The sequence below is a fragment of the Podarcis pityusensis genome, assembly GCF_964106645.2.
Source record: "Podarcis pityusensis genome assembly, chromosome: 14".
Classification (NCBI taxonomy): Eukaryota; Metazoa; Chordata; class Lepidosauria; order Squamata; family Lacertidae; genus Podarcis; species Podarcis pityusensis.
In genome coordinates, this window is record NC_138039.1 from 36,313,528 (window position 1) to 36,326,173 (window position 12,646).

Consider the following 12,646-nt stretch of genomic DNA (forward strand, 5'->3'; position numbering starts at 1 on the left):
AGATGCTTGGGGAGATACTGCTTCTTGTTTCTTTCTCGCAAAATTGTAACACTGGTTGATTTGTACTGATACTTTACCACCACGCTGAACCTTGCAAGTTTTATCTGTATCTAAAGAAAGGTGAGACCAGTTGGTAACAATCCAGGAGAGGCCTACCATTAGGCCCTCCTGCTCTTTCTGTTGTTGTCTTTGTATTAATATATTTAAAACCAAGAGGAATGTCGACAGAAGAGGCTTTAGTGGCTGCATTATACAAGATAAATGACTCACTGGATCAGCTTCACAGGAAAATGGACATGATAAATGCGAAAGTGGATGTTTCAATTACTAAAACTAACTTAAATACAGAAAGTATAAATAATACCAATACAGAAACCACCCAGAAATTGATACAAGAACCTATTTTGATATGGCAAACTGTGGAGGAAATTAGGGAAAAAGCAGTTGCTGCTGAAGGTAAAGTAACACAACTGGAGAGAAAGAGAAAGAGAGCCCCAGCCCTACAGAGGCAATCTGATGAACATAAGTTGACGCTTGCTACGACTGAACTTAAAGAAAAACAGACGAATTTGAGGATTAGAGTTCACCTTTGGTGGACATGCCCAAGGATTAAGACACTCTGGGAGATGATTCATAATGAAATGAAAAAGGTATTTAAATATACCCTTTTGAAGAAACCAGAGGCCTTTCTCCTGGGCATGGTCGGCCAATTGGTGTTAAAGAAGGATAGAATTTTGTTCATGTATGCAACAATAGCAGCAAGAATACTCATTGTGAAGTACTGGAAGACACAAGATTTATCCATTCGGGAAGAATGGCAGATGAAGTTGATGGACTATATGGAATTGGCGGAAACGACTGGCAGAAATCCGAGACCAGGGAGAAGAGTTGGTGGAAGAAGACTGGGAAAAAGTTTAAGACTGTTTATAGAAATACTGTAAAATAATGAATGTTAGAAAAATGTTGGAATGAAGTTATATGGCTTTAGTAGAAATGTTATAAGGAATCAAGTATAAATAGATTTATAGTGTATTAAAGGGAAAATAAGGCTAGAATATGTTAAGATAATTATAGGATAGAAAACAGAGGAAGATGGAAAGGAATTGCTGAAATAATTAACAGAAGTGGAAAACAAAAAGGGAGGTGTGAGGAGGTCGTGGAAATAAGGGAATGAAAAATAAGACATTGAAATTGCTTTGTGTTTGAAATGGTTTGTGTATTGCTTTGTTAGTTTTATGTTTTTCTTTTTCTTTCTTTTTTTGTTCTTTCTTTTTTTTGTCTTTCTGTTTTGTTGTTTAAACGGCTGAAAATTAATAAACATTATTTTTAAAAAAAGAAAAAGAAAGGTGAGACCAGAATCCCTAGCAAGATAAAGTGTAAAGGGGTTTATTGATAATCTAACACCATCTTGTCCCTAAGATGCTTCTGACATACAAAGGCAACCTAACACTATTGGCTAACCCAGAGCAAGCTATCTCATAAATGGACACACCATAAAAAAGAATTCCACATTTCAGAACCTCCCACCACAAATACTCACCTTTCCAAGAAGAGAGGAAGCTGCTCCTGGAATACTTCATAAGTAGCCTGGACATCAAGGGCACAGTATCTCATCAGGTCCTTGGAAGGGAGACAGAGAGAATAGAGGGAATGGGAGAATAAATTATGTACACCTGTATCAAAAGCCACATATTACTAAGTCACACCATTGGTCAGTCTATCCTAGTATTCTCCTCTGACTGGCAAAAGTGCTCCAGACTGAAATCATACATCTTTCCCAGGTATACCAAGAGCCTTTCCTTCACATTATAGATGCCAGACTTTAAACATGGAACATTCTACATGCAAAGAATATGCTCTACAACTGAGCAGTGGTCTCCTGATTCCTTCCCTTAAAAAGTACCATCCCATAGATTATCTCCCTACCTGGAAGTTATTCCTGATGTCATTCATGCTCCCTTTGACAAAGAGTTCCCGGGCTTCTTTCTCCAGTGGCTGGCCTCCAACATATAAGGCATGCACATCTACTAGATTGTTGATGCTACTAATGTTCACCCAGTCCCAGGAGGCAACCTGCAAGGTAGTAAGGCAGCAGAGTAATGGCTAACTAGTCCACAAACCCCCAAAATGCCTACTTTTGGATGGAAAGCATTTAAAAACATTTAAGAAACCATCAGATTGGGTCCTCAATCTATAGAAATAAGACTTCCATTATGATTAGTTCTAACCCTCAGAATGAAACAGAACATCTACACAGTCCAGGATCTTTACAAGAATGGCAAGTCCTATGAGACCTTGTCTACACATGTGAATGAGGCGGCAGAAAGTTGAGATGGAATCTTGAACTGCATTACTGCAGGCAAATACTGCATTTTTCGCTCTATAAGACGCACCAGACCACAAGACGCACCTAGTTTTTGGAGGAGGAAAAGAAAAGAAAAATTCTGAATCTCAGAAGCCAGAACAGCAAGAGGGATCGCTGCGCAGTGAAAGCAGCAATCCCTCTTGCTGTTCTGGCTTCTGGGATAGCTGCGCAGCCTGCATTCGCTCCATAAGACGCACACACATTTCCCTTACTTTTTAGGAGGGAAAAAGTGAGTCTTATAGAGCAAAAAATACGGTAATTCCAGTTTTGAATGATCCTCTACTGTACATAAGAAAAAATCCTTCCTGCCAAGAGAAAAATAGCACAGTAGCGAGAAAGGTTCTATCCTAGTACTTTGTTAACCATGTCTGTTTTCTATTTATGTATTTTTTAAAAATATATAGGTGACTATTTAAAAATATGATCACTCTGTCTAAAGTAAAGCCATCTATTATACCATCTCAGCCCTCCACCACCTCATTCTGATGTATCTGTAGATCAGACTTACTGTGGCATCCATACAGAAATATAGCTATAGTTTGGAAGGCCTTTATCGGAGGATTGCCTATGAAACAATGACAATGCAAGAGGCAACAGAAGTCCATATTACTTAACAAAACTTTTCTCACATCTAGGATGTTGCCAATCTCCTCCATGCTGGTTCTGCACTTCTCCCCTCTACTACCAATTCAGAATGCTTTTGCCAAAAAAAAATTCTCCCAACTGTCTATGGTGATCTCTGTCAGTCTTCTACTAAAAACCCCATGGTGGTGGAACTGCATTTTGCAACTTTAGTAAGAGACAAAATTGTACACATTAAGACATGCAATTATGAGGAAAGGAGGGCAATTAGTTATTTTGGAAGAGAGAAATAAAGTGTTCAGTCCCAGCTAATGTAACCTCAGGTATAAAAATGACATCTCTATCTACCTCTTTCTCCACTCCTCTCATAGGACAGAATATTAAAAACCAGTTATTCAAGTGTGATGTATATATGAAATACAGATAGCACTTTAGTTCTGCAAAGTGCTTTCCAACCATCATTACATTCTCACAACAATCCCACAAGGCCAGACATTCTCATTCCCATGTTATATATAAGTATGATTTGATCAAGGTTGCTGAATGTAGAGCCAGAAAGGACTGACACCCAAAACAAAAAAATAGTTTAAAAAAACTAAAACTGGGTTTGAAAGGAGTTTTACTTCTCAATGTGTACATACACATTTATCTTTGTTTCACTGTCACCTCTAGACAAATGGGATTTGTTAGTTTGCAAAACAATATAAAATCCTAAAAATCTGTTTACCGGAGACCCAAGAGGAGCTAGCATCCAGCCACAAGCAGTAATCCTTCTTCCAAACTGCCTTCTGCTCTTTGGGGGGGGAAAAAACATCTCCAGTTCAATATACGCTGGAGTATATTACAATCTTATCTAGTGCTGCCGCTTTGCAAGCCCCATAGATATAAATTGGGGCGGCCTTGTGAATAAAAGGAGGGATTAGCATGCAACTCCTCTGTGCCTTTCCAACTCACCTCAGGGCCATCAGTTTTACTCCGTGTTTTCTTGATATGCTGCTGCACCTGTTGCTGCCCTCTTCTCTTGCCATGTTTTGCTGCCATCCAAAGGCTGCGTTGGAATCCTGTTAGCCCGGAGATGGCCATGTGCATACTCATGGTGTCCAGGAAACGCATCTGGGAGCCCTGAAATATTTGTTTTAATGTCACAAACACTGCAAGAGTCATACATGGCAAACCAAAAAATAACATGGTATAGCTCTTGTTATATGCTAAAGACACCTCTTTAGGTTTATCCTACGACATCTAGGATATATGCTATGAAGGCCAACCCTCTTCTTCCTATTGTAAATTATTTTAACTAGTTTTAAAGTTACAGGTATATTTTTATATTGTTATAGCCTGCCTTGGGACCTCATGGTGAAGTGCAAGTAGGAAATCCAGTAAGCAACAACAATAGTGAGGCAGCCTGGAGGATAAAAGAGTATTACATAGAACTTGCTATGATGTATGTTCAGGAGCAGGTCAACTGTGGGTCAAGTTCAGCATCAGGTCTTACCAACAGAAGCCATATAGATACCTCAGGAAGGGATCACAGGCAGGGTGTGATGCCAAGATTCAAATTCAGAGTTCACAATTTAACTACCCTGCTATCAGGTGAAATTCTAGCCAAACGGCTCGTACCCAAACTATACATTCTATCTCCACCCTGAGGATTTGAAATTCTGACTGCAGCTTCTCACCTGCAAAACAGCATCAGAGTGGGGAGCAGGGGGGAAGGGTGGTGCTTAACCCTTCCCTCTTCTGCCTTTTTCCACCTGCAGCTCCTTCTCACAACCACTTTTTCTCCAGCTAGGATTCCAGACTCATACATCTGATCCAAAGAGGAGCTTGAAACCTTGCTGGAGAGAAAAGTGGCAGGTGAATGAAGCATTAATCACCCCTCCTCCTCGGACCATGGTCATCGGAATGTGAATGTATGGTTATCGGAATGTGAATTCGACCTGGCAGGGCCCCCTGAGAAAATTGATGACAGACTGGCAGGCCTGTGGAAATCAGCGGACAGACTGTGGGAATGTTCTGTACTGAGGTGTGGAAATGGCGTCTGTCCTTTATGTGATATGGCTCTTGGAGAGAGTAAAATCCACACAGGATATGTTTGTTTTCAACCTGCTTGTGAGGATTATCAGAGATCACAAAGAAAGGAATATATGATAACAACAAGAAGATGAGGAAAATAACAAAGAGACTATCTGGACAGAACTGTGTAATTAAAGCAGCAGCAAGAGTGATGTTTGGATCCCTTTCGGAGCTCAAAGTATGGGTACCCCCAACAAAATTTTAAAAATTTGGCTGTATAATTAGGAACTAATGTGATTTGGAATGAATGTGATTTGATTGGCCTGTTAATAAAAATTATTTTTAAAAAAAATCACCCCTCCTCCTCATGTATGGATTTCCCCTTGCAAATAGTACCCTCCTGACAGCAGTTTGCAGAGAAGCAATGGCTGGGTTTTAAAAATACAAGGCAATAGCAGAACACGTAGCTCTATCATTGGACAAACAACCAGCAAGGACAGCTGCTTTGTTTGCAACTGCAGCATCAAAGATTCACAAGGACTTTGTAATAAAATAAACACCTAGCTAACTGCTGCGGGGAAAATTTTGCTTCAATACAGATCTGCTATTTGATCTGCTAAACTTCAATTCTACAAGTATTTATTTGTATCTTGTTTGTTGTGCAATTTTCTAAGTTATGGCTCATGGCTATGATAGCATCTGAACTGATACATGTTACCACAAACATCTAGCCTTCAGCCACCAATAACAGCTTGCATACAAGAAAAGATTGGAAGACAAAGATGACTTACCTGAATCAGGTACTGTTCTTTGATGTGTGCACGGTCAAAAGAGACATTGTGACCCACTACCAGCCTCTCTTGCCAATCCTGCTTGGCAAGGCTGCTGCTTGTTTCCAGAGGGATGAGATCTGACAGAGTCAACTGGCTGGACCAGGTGTACCGTTCCTCTAACAGTCGCTTGCTACACCATGAGTACCTGGGGAGCAAACACAACCAGCTGTATGAACTAAAGCACTCTTTCCAGGGCACGATAGAACACCTGAACCCACCTTCATTTCTTTCTAGATCTGAAAATTTAGTAATTTCAGAAAGAACGCTGCAGCATTGCACTCATTTTAACATCCATATCAATTTCATTTTTGGAAAAAAAAAATGTTACAATCCTAAGAAGATTTACTACAGAATGAATCTTGTTGAACTTACTGGGAGATGCTCAGGAGCCAGCACACGTAAGATCACACTACAGGAGCACCTACCTTTTAAAACAACTTTGATTTTAACACCTGTGCTTTAGGGGAGGGTCCCCTGCTGTGTGTAAAGCTTGTCCAAACCAAATGGGCACATTCATACAGATGACTAACCATGTAGAGCAGTGTCCAAATAGATCAAGTTCCCAGCAGCTATCACACTGCCAGAGAAGACAAGGACATGGTCATATTAAGAACCTAACATCAAGAATTTGGTGCCTCTTGTTTGGCTCTTCCCTCCCAAAATCCTTTTTTGCTTTCATGCTACGTCTTTGTAATCATAGGGGCAAATAATGTGTTATTTTATTAATTTTTAAGTTGCTTTGTGGGATTTTCCAACTGAAGAGCAGGGTGAAAACACTTTGAATCACCACCACCAGCATTTATTTATTTTATTTTAAAATTTTAATTTAACATGGGCCACATATTGTATATGTGTACTGAAGGGATAGCTAAACTAGGATTCATAAAATGAAGTTCTTTAGAAGTTTAAGAAAACAAGGAAAATACAGCCTCTTTTTCAATTCTCACTTTGCTTTGAACAAGTTTAGGAGGTGGGAGTTCCAGTGTTCTAATTTAACACTTTTCTGACCGTCCCACAGCATCTGGGCACAACCCACACATCTGGTTAGGAATTTTGTGAGTCAACAAAGAGGGCTTCCTCCAAATATATAATGGAAGGTCACACAACCCCCTCCCCCAATACAACATTAATTGTCTCTTCATAAGCACAGTTTCTTGTTCTTGCTCTTTTACAGAAGCCCAGGAAACTCTAGGTGGAAACATTTATTCTCTTCTGGCACTCTTTCAACAACAGAACCCCAGAAGAAAAGATAGCAGCATGATGTATAAGCGGGAGGGGGGTTTCAGCCCAAGGGCCACATTTCTCTCTGGACAAACTTCTGAGGGCCACGTGCCAGTGGTGGGTGGGACCAAAGGCAAACACTGGCAGAGCAACAAATACAAATTGTACTTATGTACCATAAGCTAATTACAGGAAAGCAAGAAACATTATCAAAGTGCAAGGACACATTTCAATCATTAAAAAAAAAAAGGGGGGGAGGGATATGAAGCATGGCCAGGGAGCGGTGTAGCCTTCAAGGGCCAGAAAGAGACCTAGAGGGCTGCATGGAACTGAGGCTCTCCAGCCTTGCCCTATGGTATGAGACCTAGAACTGAATAAGAACAGGAAGTGGCCTAATAGATGTGAGATGCTGATTGATCAGGGGCCTTTGGCCAAAAAGTGGTATATAGGGACTTCCGGGTTGGCGCCTCTGGCAATGGCGGATTTTCTCCAATCGGGAGGAATCCGCTCCGTGGAAAACAGGGTCTGAACCGCCACGGCGAGACGGAGACCCATCAAAAACCACAGGCGGGAGAAGCCTGTGCACGTGGGATTCGGCTGGCACCTTTGCGCCCCCTCCACTCGTGGGGAAACCCTGTTTTGGGGATCCGGAGCGACGTGGGGTGAGTGGCGCAGTGCTTTGAATTGACTGCTTCTTTCACGGAGTGAAGCCGCATTGCTGTTGCCGGAGAGCGCTGACTTTTTCCTGTGGACAATTGAATTTCAAACAACTGCCCGTGAGTAGAACAGAAAATTGGACTGTGAAAATTTCTTAATTAGGCACCGAAAGCGGGAAGGTCTAAACAGGAAGTCCGCCTTCCGCTTTTTGTAGATAGATTGAAGCAAAGACACGACAAGCTAGAGTTTAGAAAGTCGTCTGTAAAGGACCAAAATTTCATCATTTAAAATTACTGAACCCCCCTTGGAAGCAGGAGAAGAGGGGGGAACCTTTTTTAGACTGTTTAAACCTGCAGAAGAGAGAGTAAAGAAAGGCAATTTTCCACCGTCTTGAACCTGGGAGCGGGGTGTCAGGACAGACGTTCTGGGGAAGTTCATTGACTTTGGACAAACGTTTTTGACAGTTAGTTAAAAGAAGAGAAATATATTGATTCCATTGTTCCCCTTCGCATTTAAAAGGAATAAAATATTGATAAAATATCTGAAAAAGGAAAACTTTGTTGCTAGATCTGCTTTAAAAAGAAAAAGAAAAGGATTGATACAAAAAGAAATTGTTTCCCCTAGAGGGAGCTTGTGAAACTGTTATTAAAACCGAACTGGGGAGCTTTGCAGCTGTAATAGATTAAGATCGTGGGACCAGACTTCAACCTTGAACAAGAATGTACTCGGAGGCTCTGGTGCTTGCCTTTTGCAAGACAAGTGCTTTATTGGAAGAGTTACATGAGAAGATGGATTTGATGACTGTTGCGATCGGAAATTTTGGACAGACAGTGGGTACCTATATAGAACCCACTCAGGAATTAATCCAGGAATGTGCTTTGACAGATGAGATGAAGGAGGAGGCTGTTGCTGGACCCCGGGTGGCAGAGATGGAGGGAGCTGTGGCCCAGCAGGAACATGAGTTGTTGGATTTGACGAATGAACCTGGAAAAAGTCAGATTTGGAGAGATGGAGTTCTGTTTGGCTTGGAGATGGGGGGCTGGATGGACCCCCCTATGCAGGGATGTTTTGATTTTTCAAGTCTGGCTTTGGGCTGGGGGGAGCTTGGAGTTGTGGGGGCCCTTAATTTTGGAGGGGCCTTGAAACATGCCTTCAAATACCACGTGGATTTCGGTGTTGACTATGGAAAAGGGGCTGACTTGTTGAGAAGGGACAAAAATATTGTCAAGCTGGAGTCTCCCCGAGTGAAAGGAGCAGAAGACAAAGTAAAGTACAGGTATAAATATGAAGAAGACCTGCGGAAGGGACATGGAAGAGACTTAAGAGCCTCGGACATAAGGTCACCAGGTTGATGGACTAGATGGATGGGATAGAAAGGACTGACAAAACCCGAGACCAGGAAGAAGAGACGATGGATGAAGATTGGAAGAAAGTTTTAAAAATTCATTTAGAAAAGTACTGTAAAATTAATGAGTATTAGAAAAATGTTGGAATGAAATTATTGGGCTTTAGCAGAAATGTTAAAAAGAATTATGTAAGAATATGTAATGGTTAAGAGAATTTGGTATAAATAAGATTTAAGTTTTAAGTTTTAGGACTTTTTATGGTAAGATAAGGTTAAAATAGATTAAGGTAATTTAATGACAGAATATTGTGAAAGATGGAAAGGATTTGCTGAGATAATTAATAACTAGAATACAAAAAAGGGAGGTGCGAGGAGGTCGATGAAATAAGGTAATGACAGTTAAGGATCTGGGAATATTGGATTTGTTTTTAAATTTTTTGTTTATTTTTGCTTTTTGATTTTGATGTATTGTGTGTTTTTTTTTCCTTTTTGACTTTGGTTTTTATTGATTTGTATTGTTTAATTGTTACTTTTATCTACTTTTTTCTTTCCTTTTTTTCCCCCTTGGTTTTCCTTTTTATTTCTTTGTAACCTTAAAATTCTTAATAAATATCATTTTTAAAAAAAGTGGTATATAGGAATAAACCAATGAACAATGAAAAAAGTATTTGGGACACTGGGGACAGAAGTAGCGGGACACTGACTAGGTCATGTTGTTGATGCCTAATAGGTTCTATTTTTATACAAAGTTTGTAGGAACAAAAACTTTCACCCTTCTACCAGAGCTGTCGGCATCTTACCAGGAATTTGAGGAAACAGCTACTGCAAGCGTAGGGCACTGGCCTGCATTCATGCACACTTCCACATCAAACACCAAGGCCCGCTCATCAGGGAAATCAACAGCTGTCTTCTCCCCACTGGGTCCGTATCGTGTCCACCCAGCTTTCCAAGCCCACTCCTGGGGCACTGGTGGGATCCCAAACTGAAGAAGTTCCTTAGCAGCTTCCAGATACGGGAGGCTCTGCTTCTGTGCCAAGATGCGGAAGTGTTCATCGATGTTGGCCCCATACAACTGGGGCAGCTGCAATTCCACATCAGGAAGAGTAGTTGTCTCTTTGCCCCACAAGTCATGCTTCTGCAAGTGTGCCACACTCTTCTGGATGTCTTCCTCTGAATATTCAATCTGGGCACCCCGGAAAATCTGCTCATGAAGATGCTTAGAAAGCATCTGGATGCCAAGTGGATTGATGCGTTGCTGTTTGGGGACAGAACCAGTATCTTGTGCCATCTCCTCCTGAACCAGGCGGCTGGCAGAAGAACCCGAGGACCATCTCTGTATTCCCCGTAATCCGAAGGGACCTGTATTCCACACCAAGCGCTTCATCTTCACTAGAAATGAGCAGCATGGAGGATACGGAAGATCTATCAGGAGACAAAAAGTATTAACAGAATTGAGGTTTCGTGTGGAATTTTTGCCATCTTCCTGCCCAAGATGCTGGGCACATAGTGTTTAAAGTTGTGAAGCGCCTAGACAAGTGTTCCAGATTCAGACAAAGGATTCAAAACCTCACTCATCCACAAAGCTTGCAAAATGACTTTGGTCAAATCACTATCTTTCAGTCAGACTGACTTCCCAAGGTTCTTGTGAGGGTAAATGAGGATATGTATAGGAATGGAAGATGAGCCTGCTGGATCAGGGCAACCGCCAATCTAGCCCAGAATCCAGTTCTCAAAGAGGCCAGCCAGATGTCTCTGGGAAGGCTACAAGCTGGACCCAAGCACAAGAGCATTCTCCTCTCCCCTGGTTTCTAGCGACTGGTGTTCAGAAGCATTGCTATCTCCAGCTGTGGAGGCAGAGCATAGTCATCATGGCCACTAGCCATGGAGAGCCGCCATGAATTGGTCTCATCCTGTTGTAAAGCCAACCAAGTTGGTGGCTATCACTACCTTCTGTGGGAGAGCTCCCTAGTTTTAACTATGTGCCACGTAAATACGGGTGTCCCGAGCCCTCTGGAGGGTGAAATAGAAAAGCAGTCCATACTATCTGTGACTGCTAAGAGCAGCCCCTTCCAAAACTACAATTCTATGAAAACAATGATGATTATACTTGTCTTCTTGAGATGATGATGATGATGATAATAATTTTAGTATATGCCACCCATCTAACTGGGTTGCCCCAGCCACTCTGGGTGGCTCCTGACTGAATATTAAAAACACAGTAAAAACACCACCACCAACACTTTGGACACCAAACGTCCAGAGGGCGTAAGACAATATTTCTGATTCCCAAATTCCCACCCCCCTTCCAAAAAAGAGAGAGACATATATCTACAGATTATCTCAAAATTTACCTACCCCCCTCAGTTTAGCTTCTTTTCCATGCCACCCAAAGGAGTTAATATTTATTCTCCTCACCAGCACCCCAACCCAAAAGGGGCGCCCACAAATTATCCCCTTCCCTAAATTGGGCTATTTTACCCCCTCCCCCAAAATGGGCTGCCCCTCCTCACAAAAATAGGGTGGTGGTAGGGGGAAGAAGCTATACAGCACCACCACCAGCAGCCCCCACCGGCCGCCCCCTTTCGTGGGTACACGAAGCACCCAAAACACCATGAGGTGATTTTTGCTCACGACCCCAAACTCCGCCCCGCCCCAGAGCTCACGAGGCGAACCTTCCGCCGGCGCGCGACTGGAGTGAGCTCGCCCGACACGGGGGGGATTATTATATGGAAGCTACCAAAGTGTCCTTTCGCGTCTTAAACACAGCCCAAATATTGAGAGAACAAGCAGAAAATAGAGAAAGCAATGAGTCTGCCTCAGACACAGGCTGTGCTGGTTTTGTTTCCCACCCACCTCCACTTTCTTCCCTCCCTCTCCCCCCTTGACACTCGCTAGGAAATGGTATCTTCCAGGATGGTTCAGAACCAGCTCCCGGCTTCTCAAGTTCCTATAGGTCTAGCGGAGACCCTGTTTCCAGCGCGGCCGCGTGGCCTAATGGATAAGGCGTCTGACTTCGGATCAGAAGATTGCAGGTTCGAGTCCTGCCGCGGTCGAGAGGGCTTGCAGGTTCGCCACTGAGTAGGACGGACTTAGTGGCAAAATTGTATTTTTGCTGCTTTTATGCAGTAGCGATTTCTGTGTAGATACAGTATATATATTTTTTCACCATCTTGGCAACAATCACTGGCTTCCGTAATTAAGAAATCACCTTGTTCTCCTCCGCTAACATTTGGTACCTTTGCATTTTCGCTGTTGCCCCAATAAGCGCCGTTGGACTCAGTCGGGGTTATTTCTGAGCAGACACGATTGCGCTGGAAGTGTTCGTGCGCTCAAGAAGGCTCGCAACTCCGTAACAGTTTACGACTCTGCATGTGATTGTGGGAAAGTGTGGGAAGGCGTGTAAACAGCCTGCAAGCAAATCAGGATGAATGCTCAGTGTCGACTGACCTTCCTTGCAAACAAATCAGGAAAAATGCTCAATAAAGACTGGATATAACCTAACCTCTGCCTAAGCTTTGTGCAAGCAAATCAGGATGCGTAGTCGTCTGAATTGCACTTAGTCTGAAATTAAGGGGTGCTTAAGTTTTGTTGCACCAGGAAGTATTTTCCCTATTGTGCACCAGGTGG

At 42.3% G+C, this 12,646-nt stretch overlaps 1 protein-coding gene across 1 annotated transcript in view; it reads right to left on the minus strand.

Moving 5' to 3' along the window:
- POLG (DNA polymerase gamma, catalytic subunit) overlaps nt 1-11,644 on the minus strand; it is a 35,187-nt gene extending 23,543 nt beyond the window's left edge. The window contains exons 1-6 of the mRNA XM_080980287.1: nt 11,375-11,644; nt 9,820-10,441; nt 5,755-5,941; nt 3,902-4,069; nt 1,927-2,073; nt 1,541-1,620 (exon numbers count right to left, since the gene is read on the minus strand). Coding sequence (XP_080836413.1) covers nt 1,541-1,620; nt 1,927-2,073; nt 3,902-4,069; nt 5,755-5,941; nt 9,820-10,403 — 1,166 coding nt within the window. The 5' untranslated portion in view covers nt 10,404-10,441; nt 11,375-11,644. The remainder of the gene's footprint in view (nt 1-1,540; nt 1,621-1,926; nt 2,074-3,901; nt 4,070-5,754; nt 5,942-9,819; nt 10,442-11,374) is intronic.
- Between the last annotated feature and the right edge of the window lie 1,002 nt (nt 11,645-12,646).